General features: G+C 33.5%; 1 protein-coding gene across 4 annotated transcripts in view; it reads left to right on the forward strand.

The window, feature by feature from the left end:
- Positions 1-15,777, forward strand: part of LOC105336881 (uncharacterized) — a 133,930-nt gene that overhangs the window by 6,171 nt on the left and 111,982 nt on the right. Inside the window, exons 2-7 of one of the 4 annotated variants that reach the window (XM_034450235.2) lie at positions 803-1,315; positions 1,528-1,654; positions 1,911-2,184; positions 2,681-2,786; positions 3,908-4,034; positions 4,543-5,721. In XM_034450235.2, the coding sequence (XP_034306126.2) occupies positions 804-1,315; positions 1,528-1,654; positions 1,911-2,184; positions 2,681-2,786; positions 3,908-4,034; positions 4,543-5,385 (1,989 nt within the window). In that variant the 5' untranslated portion in view covers position 803 and the 3' untranslated portion in view covers positions 5,386-5,721. Of the gene's footprint in view, positions 1-320; positions 1,316-1,527; positions 1,655-1,910; positions 2,185-2,680; positions 2,787-3,907; positions 4,035-4,542; positions 5,722-15,777 lie in introns of those variants that run through there. The other 3 variants (XM_034450239.2, XM_066082505.1, XM_066082506.1) reach the window with 3 other exon arrangements.

A 15,777-nucleotide genomic window follows, 5' to 3' on the forward strand; every position in this document is an offset into this window, starting at 1 on the left:
TGTTCACATTGTGGATATAGGAAAAAAAATAAAAAAAATGGAAGATTGGTCGCGACCTTAAAGTAGAACAAAGGGTTGTTGAGTTTGTTTAAAAAATACTACAAAATACATCTTTACAGTGAAATTAATATTAAAAATTCCATCTTAGTACAAGATTTTTTTGTTTACGTCCTACAGAAAAGGGCGTTATGTTATTCCGCAAATCATGAAAACATATACATAAGAAATTCAGGCTTAAGAATTTTTTGGCCTGTTATATTTGGCATATAGTATTTCAAACTATATCAATATCAGTGAAAACAATGAATTATTTCCTTTAGATATTTCAGATGAATCCAATTTTCATTGGACTTATCTCCACGCAATAAGCCAAGGGTCAGATTATTGCGGAACATTTACCGCGTACAATGGCAAATTATCCTTTTTTTAACATGTTTGGATGGCCTTGGCGTTTTCTGCACGTTCTGTTCATGCATTCGTTCTCTTTATGACACAACTTATTAGGATTTAAAAGCCACGAACGTTTTGCGCATATTTCATCACGTGACTTTGAAACGATCAGGTGTGCTAACCCTCTCTAATTTCTTCACATTGAAAAATGCTGGTCATATTTCTTTACTGTTTAGAGATTACGCAATAGGACATTCAAAATCATAATTAAGGAATATTTAAGCATTCCTTGAGTCTTGCAATATTGATGAGATGATCAATCAGCCGATATGTGCCGACTGAGTGGCAGAAAGTGTTTTTTCCCTAAAAGTTGGATGTATGACCATATCCTATAAAGAAATTCCTATTTTAGAATGGGTCCGTCTAGATCTATTGTGTTGGTTGCAATGACGTTTCTGATGCTGTCGTGTCAGCCACTGTCAGTGACAGGGTCAACTACCGAGGCAACCAACTCAACCAACACTCTGACAATGTCTATCACCACGCCCATCTCATCATCTGATGCACAGACCACGCCAAAAACCGCACCCACTTCATCATTAACTTACACACAGACCACGCCTAGTTCGCCATCAACTGATGCACAATCCACGTCTAAAACAACCACCATCTCGTCAACTGACGCACGAGTCACACCGATTTTGACAGCCATTGACCCACAGACCACGTCTGAAACTACGCAAATCTCATCATCTGCTGCTGCCCAGAATACGACAATCTCATCACCCACTCATGCTCACACAAGTGTGAATGACATTAATATAACGAATCGAGCAGTGGCAGACTCAACGACGACTCCGATACTCTCTACATCCACAACTGTTGAGAAAATATTCCCAGAGAACTCGCAGATCATCGAAAAACTGTAAGTTACTTAGATAACTAGATGGATGGATGGATGGATGGATGGATGGATGGATGGATAGATAGATAGATAGATAGATAGATAGATAGATAGATAGATAGATAGATAGATAGATAGATAGATAGATAGATAGGGATGATTTTCTGGAAAGATACCCACACACGTGTTAAAAACAAATTTTTGTCTAACTACATAGTTTTTATTAATGGCAGACTCCAGGCTTTTGGAGAGGAGTTCCTGAAGCTCCTTGGCTCCCTGTCCCTGCAGTGCGCCGTGAACCGCTTTATACTGGAGTATAGGGACCTCTTAGCTAACGGATGTAGTAGTGAAGCACTGCAGGTAGGAACTAGTACAGAAGATACAGGATTTCTTTATTTATACGTCTGCATGTAATATTCTTTTAAAGATAGAACACTTAATTTCGTATCAATGCTTTATTAATTCTTTATTTTGAACAAGGAAATAGAAATTGTTATAAAGATATAACAACAGTTGGTAGAAATATTGCAACTACTTCAATAAAAAAAATAAACAAAACATCTACATCAGAAAATAGTTGTGTTCTTGTTACATTTTATCATTTATTTCGTGTCAGAATGTCGCTACTACAATCCAAGAAATCTGCGCAGATGAGCAGACGACATGTTTGCTAAGTCAACAAAAGTCTGAAAGAAATGGGATCCAGGTTTGTATCGATTCGACGGTGAGGACCAATCCATGCCCGGAAGTGGTGGTCTCCGATCAGAGGTATTGTGGGGATTTCTACGTTTACACCCTGAACTGTACAGTGCTACAGCAGAGTTCCTCAACCGTAGCTTCAACGACATTGATGACGCCAGCGGCCCAAACAGTCACAGACAAGAACTCCAGTATGTTTGTAAATGGAACATTTCTCACTGAAATAAGATTTTGGACTTTTTTTTTTGCAAGGGCTGCAGCTGTTCATAGCTCATTTGTAATAATTTGTGATAGATCTACACACCAATGGAGTAGCAAATTAAAGATGATATAAGTTTATTTATTAAAAAGATCTTAGCATTGAAGGTATTAAATCCTTGGTTTGTTTTCTTTTCCCGGAGTAAAGTAAAGCAAGTTTTTTTTTTTTATAATGAACCAAATAGTAGATATAATTGGCTATGAAAACTTAAAGAGAATGCATACAATACAGTACAATGTTACATCAAATTTAACAAGAAACGAAATAGAAAGAAATAGGAAAATTAAAGTTGAAACTTTTTTATGACACTACCGTAGCGTTATATACTTCTAAATTCTATGTACAAAAACACGATAAAATGATTTTGTATTTCAAAACGCTTTCACCATCAAATGAATATACCCTTGTCTATGGATTTTTTTTGGCAGACACAACGGCGGCCAGGTATGCGGGGGCGGCACTTGGGGGATTCCTAGGGGGTGTACTGGTGACGTCACTGGTCCTGTACTTCGTATATAAACACCGACGTAAAATGTAAAGTGAAAAAGTTTGCCAGCAATAATTATGTTTGTTGACTTCATTAACTTAAAGCCTATATTTATTCAAGGATGACAGGCCAACAAATAACCCTGTGAGCCTACTTTATATTTTTAGCTCACCTGAGCTGAAGGCTCAAGTGAGCTTTCATGATCAAGATTTGTCTGTTGTCTGTCGTCGTCATCACTGTTGGCATTGTTATTGTCATAAACTTTTCATATTTTTACCTTCTACTCACGAGCCACTGGGCCAAGTTCAACTAAACTTGGCACAAAGTATTATTGGATAAAATGGATTCAAGTTTGTTCAAATAAATCTTTAAAGGGGTGATAATTTAGAATTATTAAAAATTAATCGGTATTTTTCATATATTTTCTTCTAAAAAACCATTTAGCCAGAAAAGCTGAAACGTGTCTTGAAGCCTCCTCAGGTAGTGTAGACTCAAGTTTGTTCAAATCACGATCCCGGGAATAGGTTTGGGCTACAATGAAGTGGTGAATTTTTAAAATGGAATAATATAGAGAACAAATTTCAATCTTCTTCAAAAGCAATCAGCCAAAATAGCTGAAACTTGTGTGAAAGCACATGTGTGAAGATAAAAAAGTTTAATCAAATCACGGTTCCATGGAGAAAGGTGGGGCTACAAAAGAGGGAGATTTAAATAGGAAAAGCGAAAAATCTTCTCACAACTACTGAAACAACGAAAGGAGTTTGATTCTTTAAATAAAGATAATGTTGATTAAATTAGGAAGATTTTTAACTTTTTGTGCACAATCCACTCTACCAAATTGTCAAGATATTTTGAATTAGTTACTATATGTATAATGCTGATTTGAACGGAGTTATGGCTTTTGTTGCTAAAGTGAGCGATGTGGCCCATGGGCCTCTTGTTTTATTTCAGATGTAAAGATTTAGCAATATAATTTTATTAAGTAAAGAAGAATTCCAAATATTTAAGCTTTAAAAGTTGATTGTTCTCCTGTTCAGATTTCTTCTTTTTATTAGGATCAATATAGTTTTAAAATGGCTACAATTGCCCAGTAACACTCTGCTGAGCATTGGGAAATCAAACCCACCTTTTGCACTAATAGAAATTTCTATATGTTTGGTTTTTGTAGGGAAAAACAGCATGCATCGTTGAGCAGTAACAACTTCCCCAATTTACACCGTCCTCTTCCTAGAATAGAAAGCGGTATTTATAACAAGATAGAGGACATGCATGATGCAAGGAAAGGGAGAATTAATGTATGTATAATTCCTTTTAAATACCTTAATATTATTAGTCGTTATATTTATAAAAATCGAATATTTTTCAACATGATTTTTCATCAGCCTTTAATAGTTACTGTACTGTGTTTACTTACAATTTACTTTTAATACAAGAATTACACTTATGAATATGAAATATTTTATTCATGTAAGGTAACATATTTTTCTTATTATTTAACTCTCTTCTTGTGATAATCTATGGGGAGTATTCGAAGTTTATTTCTTTAAAATCAGATGATAGGGGTACAATTCTAGTATTCAATTTAAAAATGAAGTCAGAAATACATAATTTTATACACTTGTTATGGTACCATAATAATTTTTGTCTATTGCCAAACGCTTATATTGACCAACGTACATAAGAAAGACGGGTTTAAAAATCGGACATTTTTTTCTTTATTACAAAAAAATATTTAGTATTAATTGTTAAAATATCTCAGTTTGTTAAAAAATTCGATTAAACGATTTTTGTTTTACTTTACAGCCAATCTGGGTTAACCAGAACTATGACTCTCATTTTCATGGAGGTGGAACCGTTGAAAACCAAAATGTCCTTGGACAGAGCGCCATGAAAAAATGCGATAGCTGCGCCAAAGGATTCTACACGTTTGATCCCCGAAAATCCGTCGATGAGGGTGTCCTTCAAGCGCCAACTAGATATGGAAAGTTGAGCCCTATCCTTCCAAGGAACAATTCCAGTTCTCATGGACTGGACATCATGGGGTATCTTACTCCAGGTAAACTGTTGGCCAAAACTGGAGGTTCAAATTGCGCAGACGACTGCCGTCGAGCGGATGACGTTTCTAACGTAGAAAGGATTAGAGGCGAAGAGGAAACAGAAATAGGAATAGCGCCCACCAATCAAGATGCTTTGGGAATTCCAAATAACGTGGATACTGTTAACAATGTTAGTTCGTCTGTGAATGGTACCAACACCATGAGAGATGGTAGCCCTGGAGTTACTTTTAGTATCGACGAGAGCGGTACCGTGAATGAGGCGTTCGAAGAAGATACAGTCGGTTTTGATTCTGCTGGAAAAGGGGCTTTAGAGGAAGTGGAAAAAGTGGGACTAGAACCTGGTAACGATGTTGATTGTGAGAAAGTGGTTTCTGATTTAGTTACAAACAAAGAAAATGAAGAATGTCGTAATCCGGATAAATCTTCGGTGGAAGGGAAGTTTCCAGAAGAAGTGACTAAGGAAGAAGAACCACTCTATCACTTATTAGAAAAATTTCCAGAGAAAGTGGTCTCAGATGGAGTGCCAAAACAGGAAGAGGAAATGAACGAGATAATCACAAAAGAACAGGAAGTGAGTGATGGGAAATAAACAAGGAATATTGAATTACAGTGACGAAATAAAGATATTCAGTACAGTTTGTGATACAAAATTCTTAGAGTATTTTGCCACGTTTTTGCCAATGGACGACTATTGCTAGGTATATTCATATCTGTCAAGTTTCTATGAACATATTTGTGCCATTGTATACTGTTGATCTTGAACATAAATCAGTTTGTAGATACGCAGTACATCTTATATATGTCTAACATATATATTTACGTAATATCTACATGTATACAAATTGTAGCCACGAGGAGATTATCATATTACTGTGTTTTATTTTTTGTACACTTTATCTTATTACAATAAAACTATACATTTTAACGTAATAATTCGTAATAAACATGTGATATTGCTGCGCAATATAATGAGCTATCGTATGGAACGCCAAGGTTGCCTTATGTGGTTGATAGCCCCATCATAATAAAATTGAAAATAAAACAGTTATTAAGAACCAAACCATATACATGTGAGACATCTCAGCGTCACATATGGAGATTCCTTTAAGTGTGTATTAATACATTTTAAACGGTCATGATAACGATTTGGGTTCCTTTAGTTACTACCATGAACGACCAATTTGTTACTTGCTTCAGCACGACTATGAACTGTTTTCTATTATATTTAGCAGAAACTGTTGAAGTTCAGAACCTCTCGATAGCAATGTTATTAATGCACTTAATAGGGGGCAGACATCGTAGGAAAAGGCTGTGTTTTTGTGCCTGATTGAATTCTTTTTTGATCCAGTTTTGAAACCATTCCTTTATCAAAATACGAGAAAAAAAGTGCACAGCAACAGGCTGACCGACAAACAGAATGACAAGCAAACACTAAGCTACATGCGGTCCATCTCAAGGTGGCCTATATTATGACTGTGCGTTATGTAACAAAACAGAATGAACACTAGATCATGAAAATGATATGATAGAAATTCGAAGGGGCATCCATGAAATTTTCGTTACGTTGAGTTTTGTTGTAGTCCAAGTGTTTATGTTCAGTTTAGAGTAAGGGAGACAGCGATGTTTTTCGACGGTTTTAGTTCGATAAAGTCGCGATAAAGGGATGTAATAATAGAATGCATTGCTTTCAACGGTTTATTTTGCTTTCTGTTCTGCTCTTAGATTGATACAAGAGAACTACATCCGATCTCCAGGAGTGTAGATGCTAAGGAAAAGATAAATAAGTCCAGGGAAATCAATATTATAAGATGTATGTGAACCAGTAGTAAATAATTTCAGCTAAAACTGATTCAAGCTCCTCTCGTGTGATATTTTTGTGAAAAGACAAATTAGTTAAAGGGACATATTAAAATTGATCAAAATTTAATAAATATTCTCTGTGATATGTTAATGTTTATTTTACCTTCATTTGAAATAGCAGAAAAAAATCATAGACAATTTTTTTTTCACCTTAAAAAAACGATTTTGAAAAACCAAAATACACACAGAATATCTCTTTTAATCGTTAAAATTGAATGATTTTCGTTTTATTTGAAACATTTTTTTTTAAAAAAAGAGATATAAGAAAAAATGCTTTTATTTAACTAATTGGTTTAATAATCAACTTGTTGAGATATAATATATCTTTCATCTTTTGATCAACAATATTTTAAAATGTCACACTGGGATAAAATGATATTTGCAATTTTAGAGTTATCGGACTTGATATGTAAAAACGAAATTTTTTTTTCGAGAACCATATCTAAACAAAACTTGTAGAGCCGCTCATTACAAAACGAGTCACCCATCAAAAGTGTTTTGCATAAGGAAAGAATTAATCAATTCAATAATTTTAATTGGATTGGATTATATTAGATAGAATCTTATATTTCATAAGTTTATCAATGCACGTGGATCTTAATGAGTGCCCTATATGATGGTAGGCGAGGAAGAAAAAGTAAAGAACCTCATACCCACTCCTTATTCAGAAATTTATGTTCTTAAAAAAACTGCAAATATTCAGAATATGAAAGAGATTGAAGAGCAATTTGTGATTTACTATAGGTAGCATATACATGTATATTAGCTATTATAGTACCTAGGAACCCAATATCCATTACAATTAATATTATAAGTAAAATATACATAGCTGTTTTATATTTAATATACATGATGTGATCGCCTAGCTGTCTTTTTTTTTCTTTTTCTCCCATATATAACTCTTTTGCAAAAAATTATGCAATATATTTATTGTGATCGGCTTCGGCCGATCATGCACTGTTGTGTCCATATGAGGCATCCGGCAAACGCTTCCACGTGCGCACACATTCCGCTTGCATAAGTAGTTCTTCTAAAAACTTGAAGCTTTGGTTTAGTATTTATATAACATTTTACTCAGTTTTATTTCAATTCATTTACCTTAAGAGATGCAAACATACATTGAATACAATATGACCTGTTAATTCAAGAATGCACATTTTGTCTCATGCGCAAGAATTTCGATCGAAAAATTCATTTAGCAATGCAGTTGACCTCGTTGAATTGACCTCAATCATAAGAAGATGCTCCATGAACTAACCTCGATCTATTGATGTTGCATAATAGTAGCTAGGAAGACGGCTTGATTTATAAACAAGGTTACGTTATAATGCGACCTCAATAGCAGGTTATGATGGCATTCAATGTTTTTCAGTCGCATTAAATTATTTTGATACAACTCTTTCTTTGTATACGTGTTAATGCTCTTTGAAGAGCCCTACCTAGTATTCTGAAGAAAAAGATACATTAACATTTAATAATTACGTTAAAAATATAAAACTAGACCAGAAGTTTAAGAACGGCTTTCCCCAAATTTATTTCAAAATTAAATTTGTTGACGGTTTATAATGATGAACTTATGGTGTACAGATTCAAAATATTCTATATTTTGTAAAAATACAGTATTTTTTAAATTATTTTACATCAAACTGATCATGTTGATTGCTTCTAGCTATTTATATATCATTATTGCCGATCATTCCTTTAAAAGGAATACTTGTTTTTTTGTATCATGTGAAATTAGAAGAGTTTCAATAAAATGTTTAAAAAAAAACAAAATAAAACTCGTACACCTCTCGTTCAGGTAATTTTTGGCTCCGCTCTCTTAATTTTGACTTCAAGAGTACCACCTATAAGGAGCGCTTCTTCATTATTGATTGGTATCCTTTTAAGAACATTTCATACTATATAGTAAGTGATATCCTATCTACGAAGGATTGATAACGGGTTCCAGTTTAGATATGAAGTGATAGGTTTGTATATGTAGGGAGTAAACATCAATATAACAGAAACGGTTAAAAGAAATTTACCATTTGTTTTCATTTCGCTTCGCCCCCGGCTTTCAATTGTGTTTTAGCCTATATATGTAGCATGACATTGCTACTTTTCTCACTTCCATCAAATTAAAAGGGACGGTTAATTGAATTTCTCCATGGTATTTTTAAGCTTGTGCCTTCTGACTTTGTTTCCTGATAAAACATTTATTATTGTCTTGCATTCTTGAATAAATGAGGTTCCTTGATAATCTTGCTGAATACAAAACCATCGATCAGCTCAATTTGTAGGATGGTCTACAAATGCTCAGTAGAAATAATGCACCTTTTTGTAGCGTGCTTAGGGCAAAAACAGGCAAACAACCTTATAACCCAAGTATGTGGTGTTAAAAACAAATTGAACACATTGAACCATTAAGGATAGAAGTATTGTTTCATTTCTAAGAAGTTACGGGACCCATTTATGAAGAGATGTAAACTCGTCATCAATATTTTAAGGAGTCGAAAAGGTTCATTACAATACTTTGAGGTGGCCAAAAATCCCGTTGCTGTTATTTTTTTTATGCACGACAAGAACTTAATGTTAAAATATAAAATGACAGGAATACATCCCAGCACAAAACATCACGACTTCTATCTAAGACATGAATAATGAGAAGGGAGCACTGTTCCAGCTTTGATCTAAAGAATATACAATTCATACTATAATTTCCCGATTAGTTTTATGAGCTGTTCGTTATCAATTTGAAATGCTATGCTAAAATTTTCAAACACATCAAATGATTCACAGAAATCCATTTTTGAAGGTGTTTGAAGACTGTTATACATAAGATCATAGACCGGTATTTAAAGATTAATCATTTTTGGGACGCAATTGACGCTAATACATATTTATGAATTTCTCTAGATTAACTTGAATAATACTCGTATGTTTTTTAATACAAATTTTATGTCGTCAAACGTATACAAAATACATATATGGTTTAGTTTAACTTTGCTTTGTTTCTATCATTGTCTTCATCTAAGTGACAATATTTAAATAATTGTTTTGAGGAAACTGGGTTATCAACAAGTTAACCATAAGATCTACAATAAAATATTAAAAAGTATGTTTTAAGCAATAAGTTTTACTTGATAAAGAAAAATAACACATATATCTTATATTTAAAATTTCAATATATTAAAAGATTTTTGCATTTACTCTTTTTTAAAGGAGATCCATATAGTCTAATAATGGACACAGCTATCGAGCTCTGTTAAAGATATAATACCATTTGATATCTTATTTTCAAGATCAAATATGGTTTAATATACCCCCTCCCTTATCGATGAAATTCGTCCCCCAATATGAAATACTTTCCGACGACCATGTGACAAATGAGCCTGGTACACTTTCAATTCTTCGTTTCTTCTCGATTCACACACAAAAAAATCGAAATTTAATTGTACCAAAGAACTCATTTCCAGGCTTATAAGCCGCTTCGAAGCTGTGAATATTGCATAGAATACCTTAGTCCGCATTCATAACATTGATTTCCTATCTAGAAACTACCAAATATGAAATGAAGATATTTTTTGTAATTGTCAAAGATTTCTGATCAATAATACTTAACCAGTTTGCACATAGCTGGCTGAATTCATAAGGAATTGTTACACCTTATATGTTGGAACAAAATTAAGATATTAATCTATGAGGGATGAAGGTTTGAGACAACTTGTAATAACATTGTCCTTAATTAATTTCAATCTCAGGTTATAAAACAATGCACAACCGATGAAATTGTCATGTAAGAAGGCAGGATGATCAAAAATTAACTACCGGTATCAGATCTGCCATAAATGTTTTGAATATGATTTTTCCGCTACTACTATTATCGGTCAGAATAACCCAGCAAAGATCAATCACAAAGAGTAAATTTTAAACGTAATAATTTATTTACACTAATATATTTATATATATTAATATAAAAATACAACTTACACTATAAGAACCCTAACTAAAGAGTGTCCGTTTCAACCTGCCGAATAGTTCAAATCACAATGTCCCAGTAAGTAGATAATTGTTTAATGTCTTCGAACACAAGTCCAATGAGAGTCTACTATGAGCAATGTTTACAGGTGATTTGTACTAAAATATAAATCTAGCAAATTCTAGAAATTATATGTACAAGAAGTTACATGAACTAGATCTCGTTATGAGTAACGAGTAGGTTTCCGTCCGATTTTGTGTTATATGATACAATGAAATATCGATACTGTCTGCCAAATCTAAGATCCTGGTGAAACTAGGTTTTTTGTCTCGAGACCGGAAACTGACGAACGGAAGTGATTAATGAAAATAAAAGCTAGGTTTTTTTTAAAAACATTTGCCTAGTGTACATCACTGTTATTATTCTAGATGAAACACCAAAAACAATCGGTTAAACTTGTTAAAAACATGAATTCTATGAACTCTTCTCGTGAGTACCGGAAGTGACAGTTGAAAAAAGAAACCCATTAAACACATCTTCAATCAATTGTCTATCATTCATAAATGTTCGTGTCTTAATCACTTACAGTGACTAAATTCTTGCAGGTATCAAATTTGTAAAAAAGATAGGTACCTAAGATATTTGATATAACTCACCGGAAGTAGAATATGTTTGCTTATTTAACATATGTAAGATCATGTAATGATAAACCGGTATTCATTCCATGTAAAACAAAAATAAGGAAAACATATTTTTAAGTGCTTCCGGTGACGACCGGAAGTGACGACAATTAAAAAAAAAATGTAAACATAGATACCTACTTAGGGCTGTCATCCCACAAAGTTTGGTTGTTTAAGTAATCACCGTTTTTGAGATCTAGTGGATTCCTTTGTTTTTTGTCTCTTGATAGGAAACGGACAGACGGAAATGCTCAGTGAAAATAAAAACTTAGTTTTTCTTGAACATTAGACACTTGTACTTTATTGTTTATTAATTGTACTAAAATTGTCAAAGAATAACAGTTAAACTTTCAAACAGCTGGATTTGTTTTAACCCTTCCGGTGAGGACCGGAAATGACGGTTGACAAAATGAAAGCAATCAAACGCATTTTCTATCGAATTTCTATTATCTATATAAGTTTTATGTATTTATCACTTGACTCTCTGAGATTTCGTGGGTAAAACATTTATTTAAAAACGCTTTCTGAGATATTTGAGATATCTCACCGGAAGTACATTTTTTTTGCTTTTTCTAACATCGGATACACGACATATGTAAGGATTATTACTTATATTTCAATTTTTTATGAAACAAATTAAATGCAAAATAAAAAAAAATTGAAGTGCTTCCGGTGCCGACCGGAAGTTATGACGAACAGAAAAAAATAATTTAAAGACATGTACAACTATAGTTCTATAATCCTACAAAGTCTGAAAGCTCAAGTTCTTATCATTTTTGAGATCTCAATGTTACAAGCTTTTTGTCGCGGGACAGGAAACGGACGACAGGAAATGAACTTGGAAAAAATTAGAAATTGGATACTTGAGATATAATTTATTTCTATCACTCCTTAAAAATTTCAAGAAAATCTATTGAGCCATCTTTGAGAAATCGTGTGTACAAAAAAGGGGAACAAAATTCGTACCCAATTTTCGAGCCAAAGTGAGCTCTTAAGAACGGCGCCAATGGCATAAAACAAAAACAATAGGCACAACTTCAGACTATGGTCTACCAATCCTGAAAATGTCATATTCATATCTATGATAGTTTTCGAGATGAAGCGTGCACAAAATGGGTCGAAAAAGCGACAAAATCAGCAATTAATCGTTACCGGAAGTGACGACGGCAAAAATATTAGAAACCAAATATTTTAAGATCACTTCCTATTATCGGTGCAAAAAATGGTGTAAATAGGTTGGATAGTTTCCGAGAAATCGCGTGCACAAAATTTGTGGAAAAAAAAAAATAATAACTAGATACGACCTCGTTACGAGTAACGAGTAGGTCTTCCGTCCGATTTTTTTTAGTTTAAATGATACCATGTAATATATACAATTTCAAAATTACCCCCCCCCCCCAAATTTGAAGATAAAGAATAAAAACCCTAATTACGTCAAACATGGGCCTGACGACGACTTTTTCAAACCGATAATGTAGAGATCAACAACTTTGATTTTATAATGCATAACAAAATATTTATCGTTTTCAAGGTATTCGTAATAGACTCTACGAGTCTCTTGGTCCTAATTAAAGGGGCCAGCCCTTTTTTCTTGATTTTATTGGATAGACCTTTTCATTCTCCACTACTTTTGTTCTATATGTCTTAACAAAATATCAACTGATAAAATCATACTGATCAAAATATATGAAAATTTTGATTCGAAATTTGTACCCCATTTCCGTGTCTAAGAGAGCTCCAAGGAATAGCACCACTGGTACAAAGCAGTTAAATAGTGCACAACTTCAAACCATGCTCTACCTATCCTGAAAACTTCAAAGTCATATCTCTTATAGTTTCTGAGATCAGCTCTGCACAAAATTGGTCTTAAAAAATTACAAATCGACCGTAAATCCGGACCGGAAGTGACGACGACAAAAATTCAAAAACATAAAAAAATTCAGATAATGTCCCATCATCTGTGGAAAAATTGTTGAGATCGGTGTAGTAGTTTTTGAGAAATCGCGTGCACAAAATTTGGAAAAAAAAATAAACAGTACGAAAACAATAAGGTCTTCCGTTGAAAACGGCAGACCTTAATAAGAAACTGTGAGAAAACTATAAGGTCTTCCGTTGGAAACGGAAAACCTTAATAATAAAAAACTGTACGAAAACTATAAGGCCCTCCGTTGGAAACTGAAGACCTTAATTACCTGGACACTCAAGAATATTCTAGAAAGAATAACTGACCACTCCAGAATATTCTATTAAACAAACCTATTAATATAACACTACCCATTGTTAAGTAGTGAATAATTCAAAAACTTTGAGCTTTAAAATTACACAGATATTCCCCAATCTCTCTTTAAAAATATTTTAGCTTTAAAATTTGAATCTGTGCAATATCAAGCAAATGGTACGTACATGTTTATCCCTCAGGGTCTTACTATTCATGTACAGTAAATAAAATCAGAAGAGCCCGATGCATAAGGCCGAGGCTTATATTGTGTATATTTATTTCTTGGCTTGTCTGTGCGATATGTTAAACTATGGAACACCATAGCAACTTTTTGTGGTTAGATTTATTATAGAATAATGCTTTTCAATAATATACTGTGGTTATATCATTATAAGACTGCTTTGTTATGATATATACTGCTTTATTATCATCTACAGCAGTAATTTCATTTAGAATGGTGCTTTAATATATTACGCAATAGCCATTTTGTATCTAAATGCATTCACTATAAGAATGTGGTCACTTGCATTAGAACCCCTCATATTTCATATGAGCATGGGCGGAGTTTTACAGTTATTAGATAACCAGAATATGATATATTTTTTTTAAAACCTCACTATTATGAACCAACCTACATACATGTGAGACATACAGAGCGTTCCATATGAAAATCAAGTTTCAACTTCAAGTTTGTATAGATTTTATATGGGCAATGAAAACAATTTGGTTTTTTCATGTGATCAAAGGTTCGAAATTGTTCCTTTAAAAATATAGGAAAAAAGTGCACAGCAACAGAATGATTGACAAACAGAACAATAGGCAGTTACTAGGCAACAACCGCTCTACCACAAAGGGGGCATACGATATGACTGTACGTTATTGGTATAACATATTTGAACACTACATCATGAATATGCTTTGGTAGAAATATTATGGAGCATCCATAAAACTTTCGGTACTTTGACAGGTCGAGAGCACTATATTTTGTGACGTCGGCATAAATTTGCATACAAACTTAGCCATCTGTTTACTTTTATCGACAAACCAATCAGGTGAATGAGTTGCGAGGCATTGTGGGTTACTACAAGTTTCAGTGTATACAAAGCGTATTGAAAATATATACCAATTTGAATTGACCTTTGGAAACTCATTTTGAATGATTTTTCAGAATTTATGAAATTAATATGGACAATTATGTCTGAACTTCAATTTCTATGCTCACATTTAAAAATATTGCATATGAGGACTTACATCAACCTATTTAAATTCCCCATTGCCAATGTTCAAAAGAGAGGTACGTCCTATTGAATTAGAAGCAGTGAGTACCGTTTTTTCACGTGATACCCCATATTTGGGACAACATTAGTAGAATGAGCGTTGCTATTTTCTTCAGGGACATTCATCAGAATGCCTAACGGACAAAATACTACATGCTGCATAGCTTGCGCTCCTGCGTTTGTATATTTGTGCATTTCTACTACCGTGACTTTTCACGTATGTAAAAAATGTACAGTTACCTGTATTTATCTCTAGTGCACAATGATAAAGTCACCAATACACAATTGTGCAGTTTTTTCTTATCAAAATCTGTTTGTACTTGTATGCGTATGTTTGTCAGTCGTTTGATACTGATCATTTTTTGAAGCAACAATTGATCAACTAAAACAACAGTATTTTTTTATGTGAGCATGGAACAAAGTTATTGGTACGTAATCTTTCCCTTTTTACCTTCTAAAGTAAAAATCAAGATGTACAAACATTCCTGCAAGCAATTAAATATTGTGAATGAAACAGACAAAAACCACGTGCGTTTGTTGAATCGTAAACACGTTGTAGACCGTCATGCATTGCACCTCATTCACTGGATTGGAGAATCTGATTGACAAAAATACTGTCACGTGTTAAATAATGCTATCAATATTTGAGTTTCATGTAGTCCACGTGTTTATTTTGCAGTTTAGAGTACACGAAAGAGAAATGTTTGTCGACGATTTTCAATCCGATAAAATCATGATAAAAGGATGTGTGGCAAAAAACGCATTACTTAACGATGTCTATTTTGCTTTCTGTTGTGTTCTGCAGATTCATACATGAGAAATATACCCAATGTTAAGGAGTGTAGATGCAAAGGAAAAGATCGATGAGTCCAGGGAAATCAATATTTTTGAAGTTGTTTGTGAACCAGTAGTAAATCATTTCCACTTAAACTGATACATCTTGTGTGATATTTCTGTTCAAGGGTCATATAAAAAACTATCAAAT

The sequence above is a fragment of the Magallana gigas genome, chromosome 4, assembly GCF_963853765.1.
Source record: "Magallana gigas chromosome 4, xbMagGiga1.1, whole genome shotgun sequence".
In the NCBI taxonomy this organism is placed as follows: domain Eukaryota; kingdom Metazoa; phylum Mollusca; class Bivalvia; order Ostreida; family Ostreidae; genus Magallana; species Magallana gigas.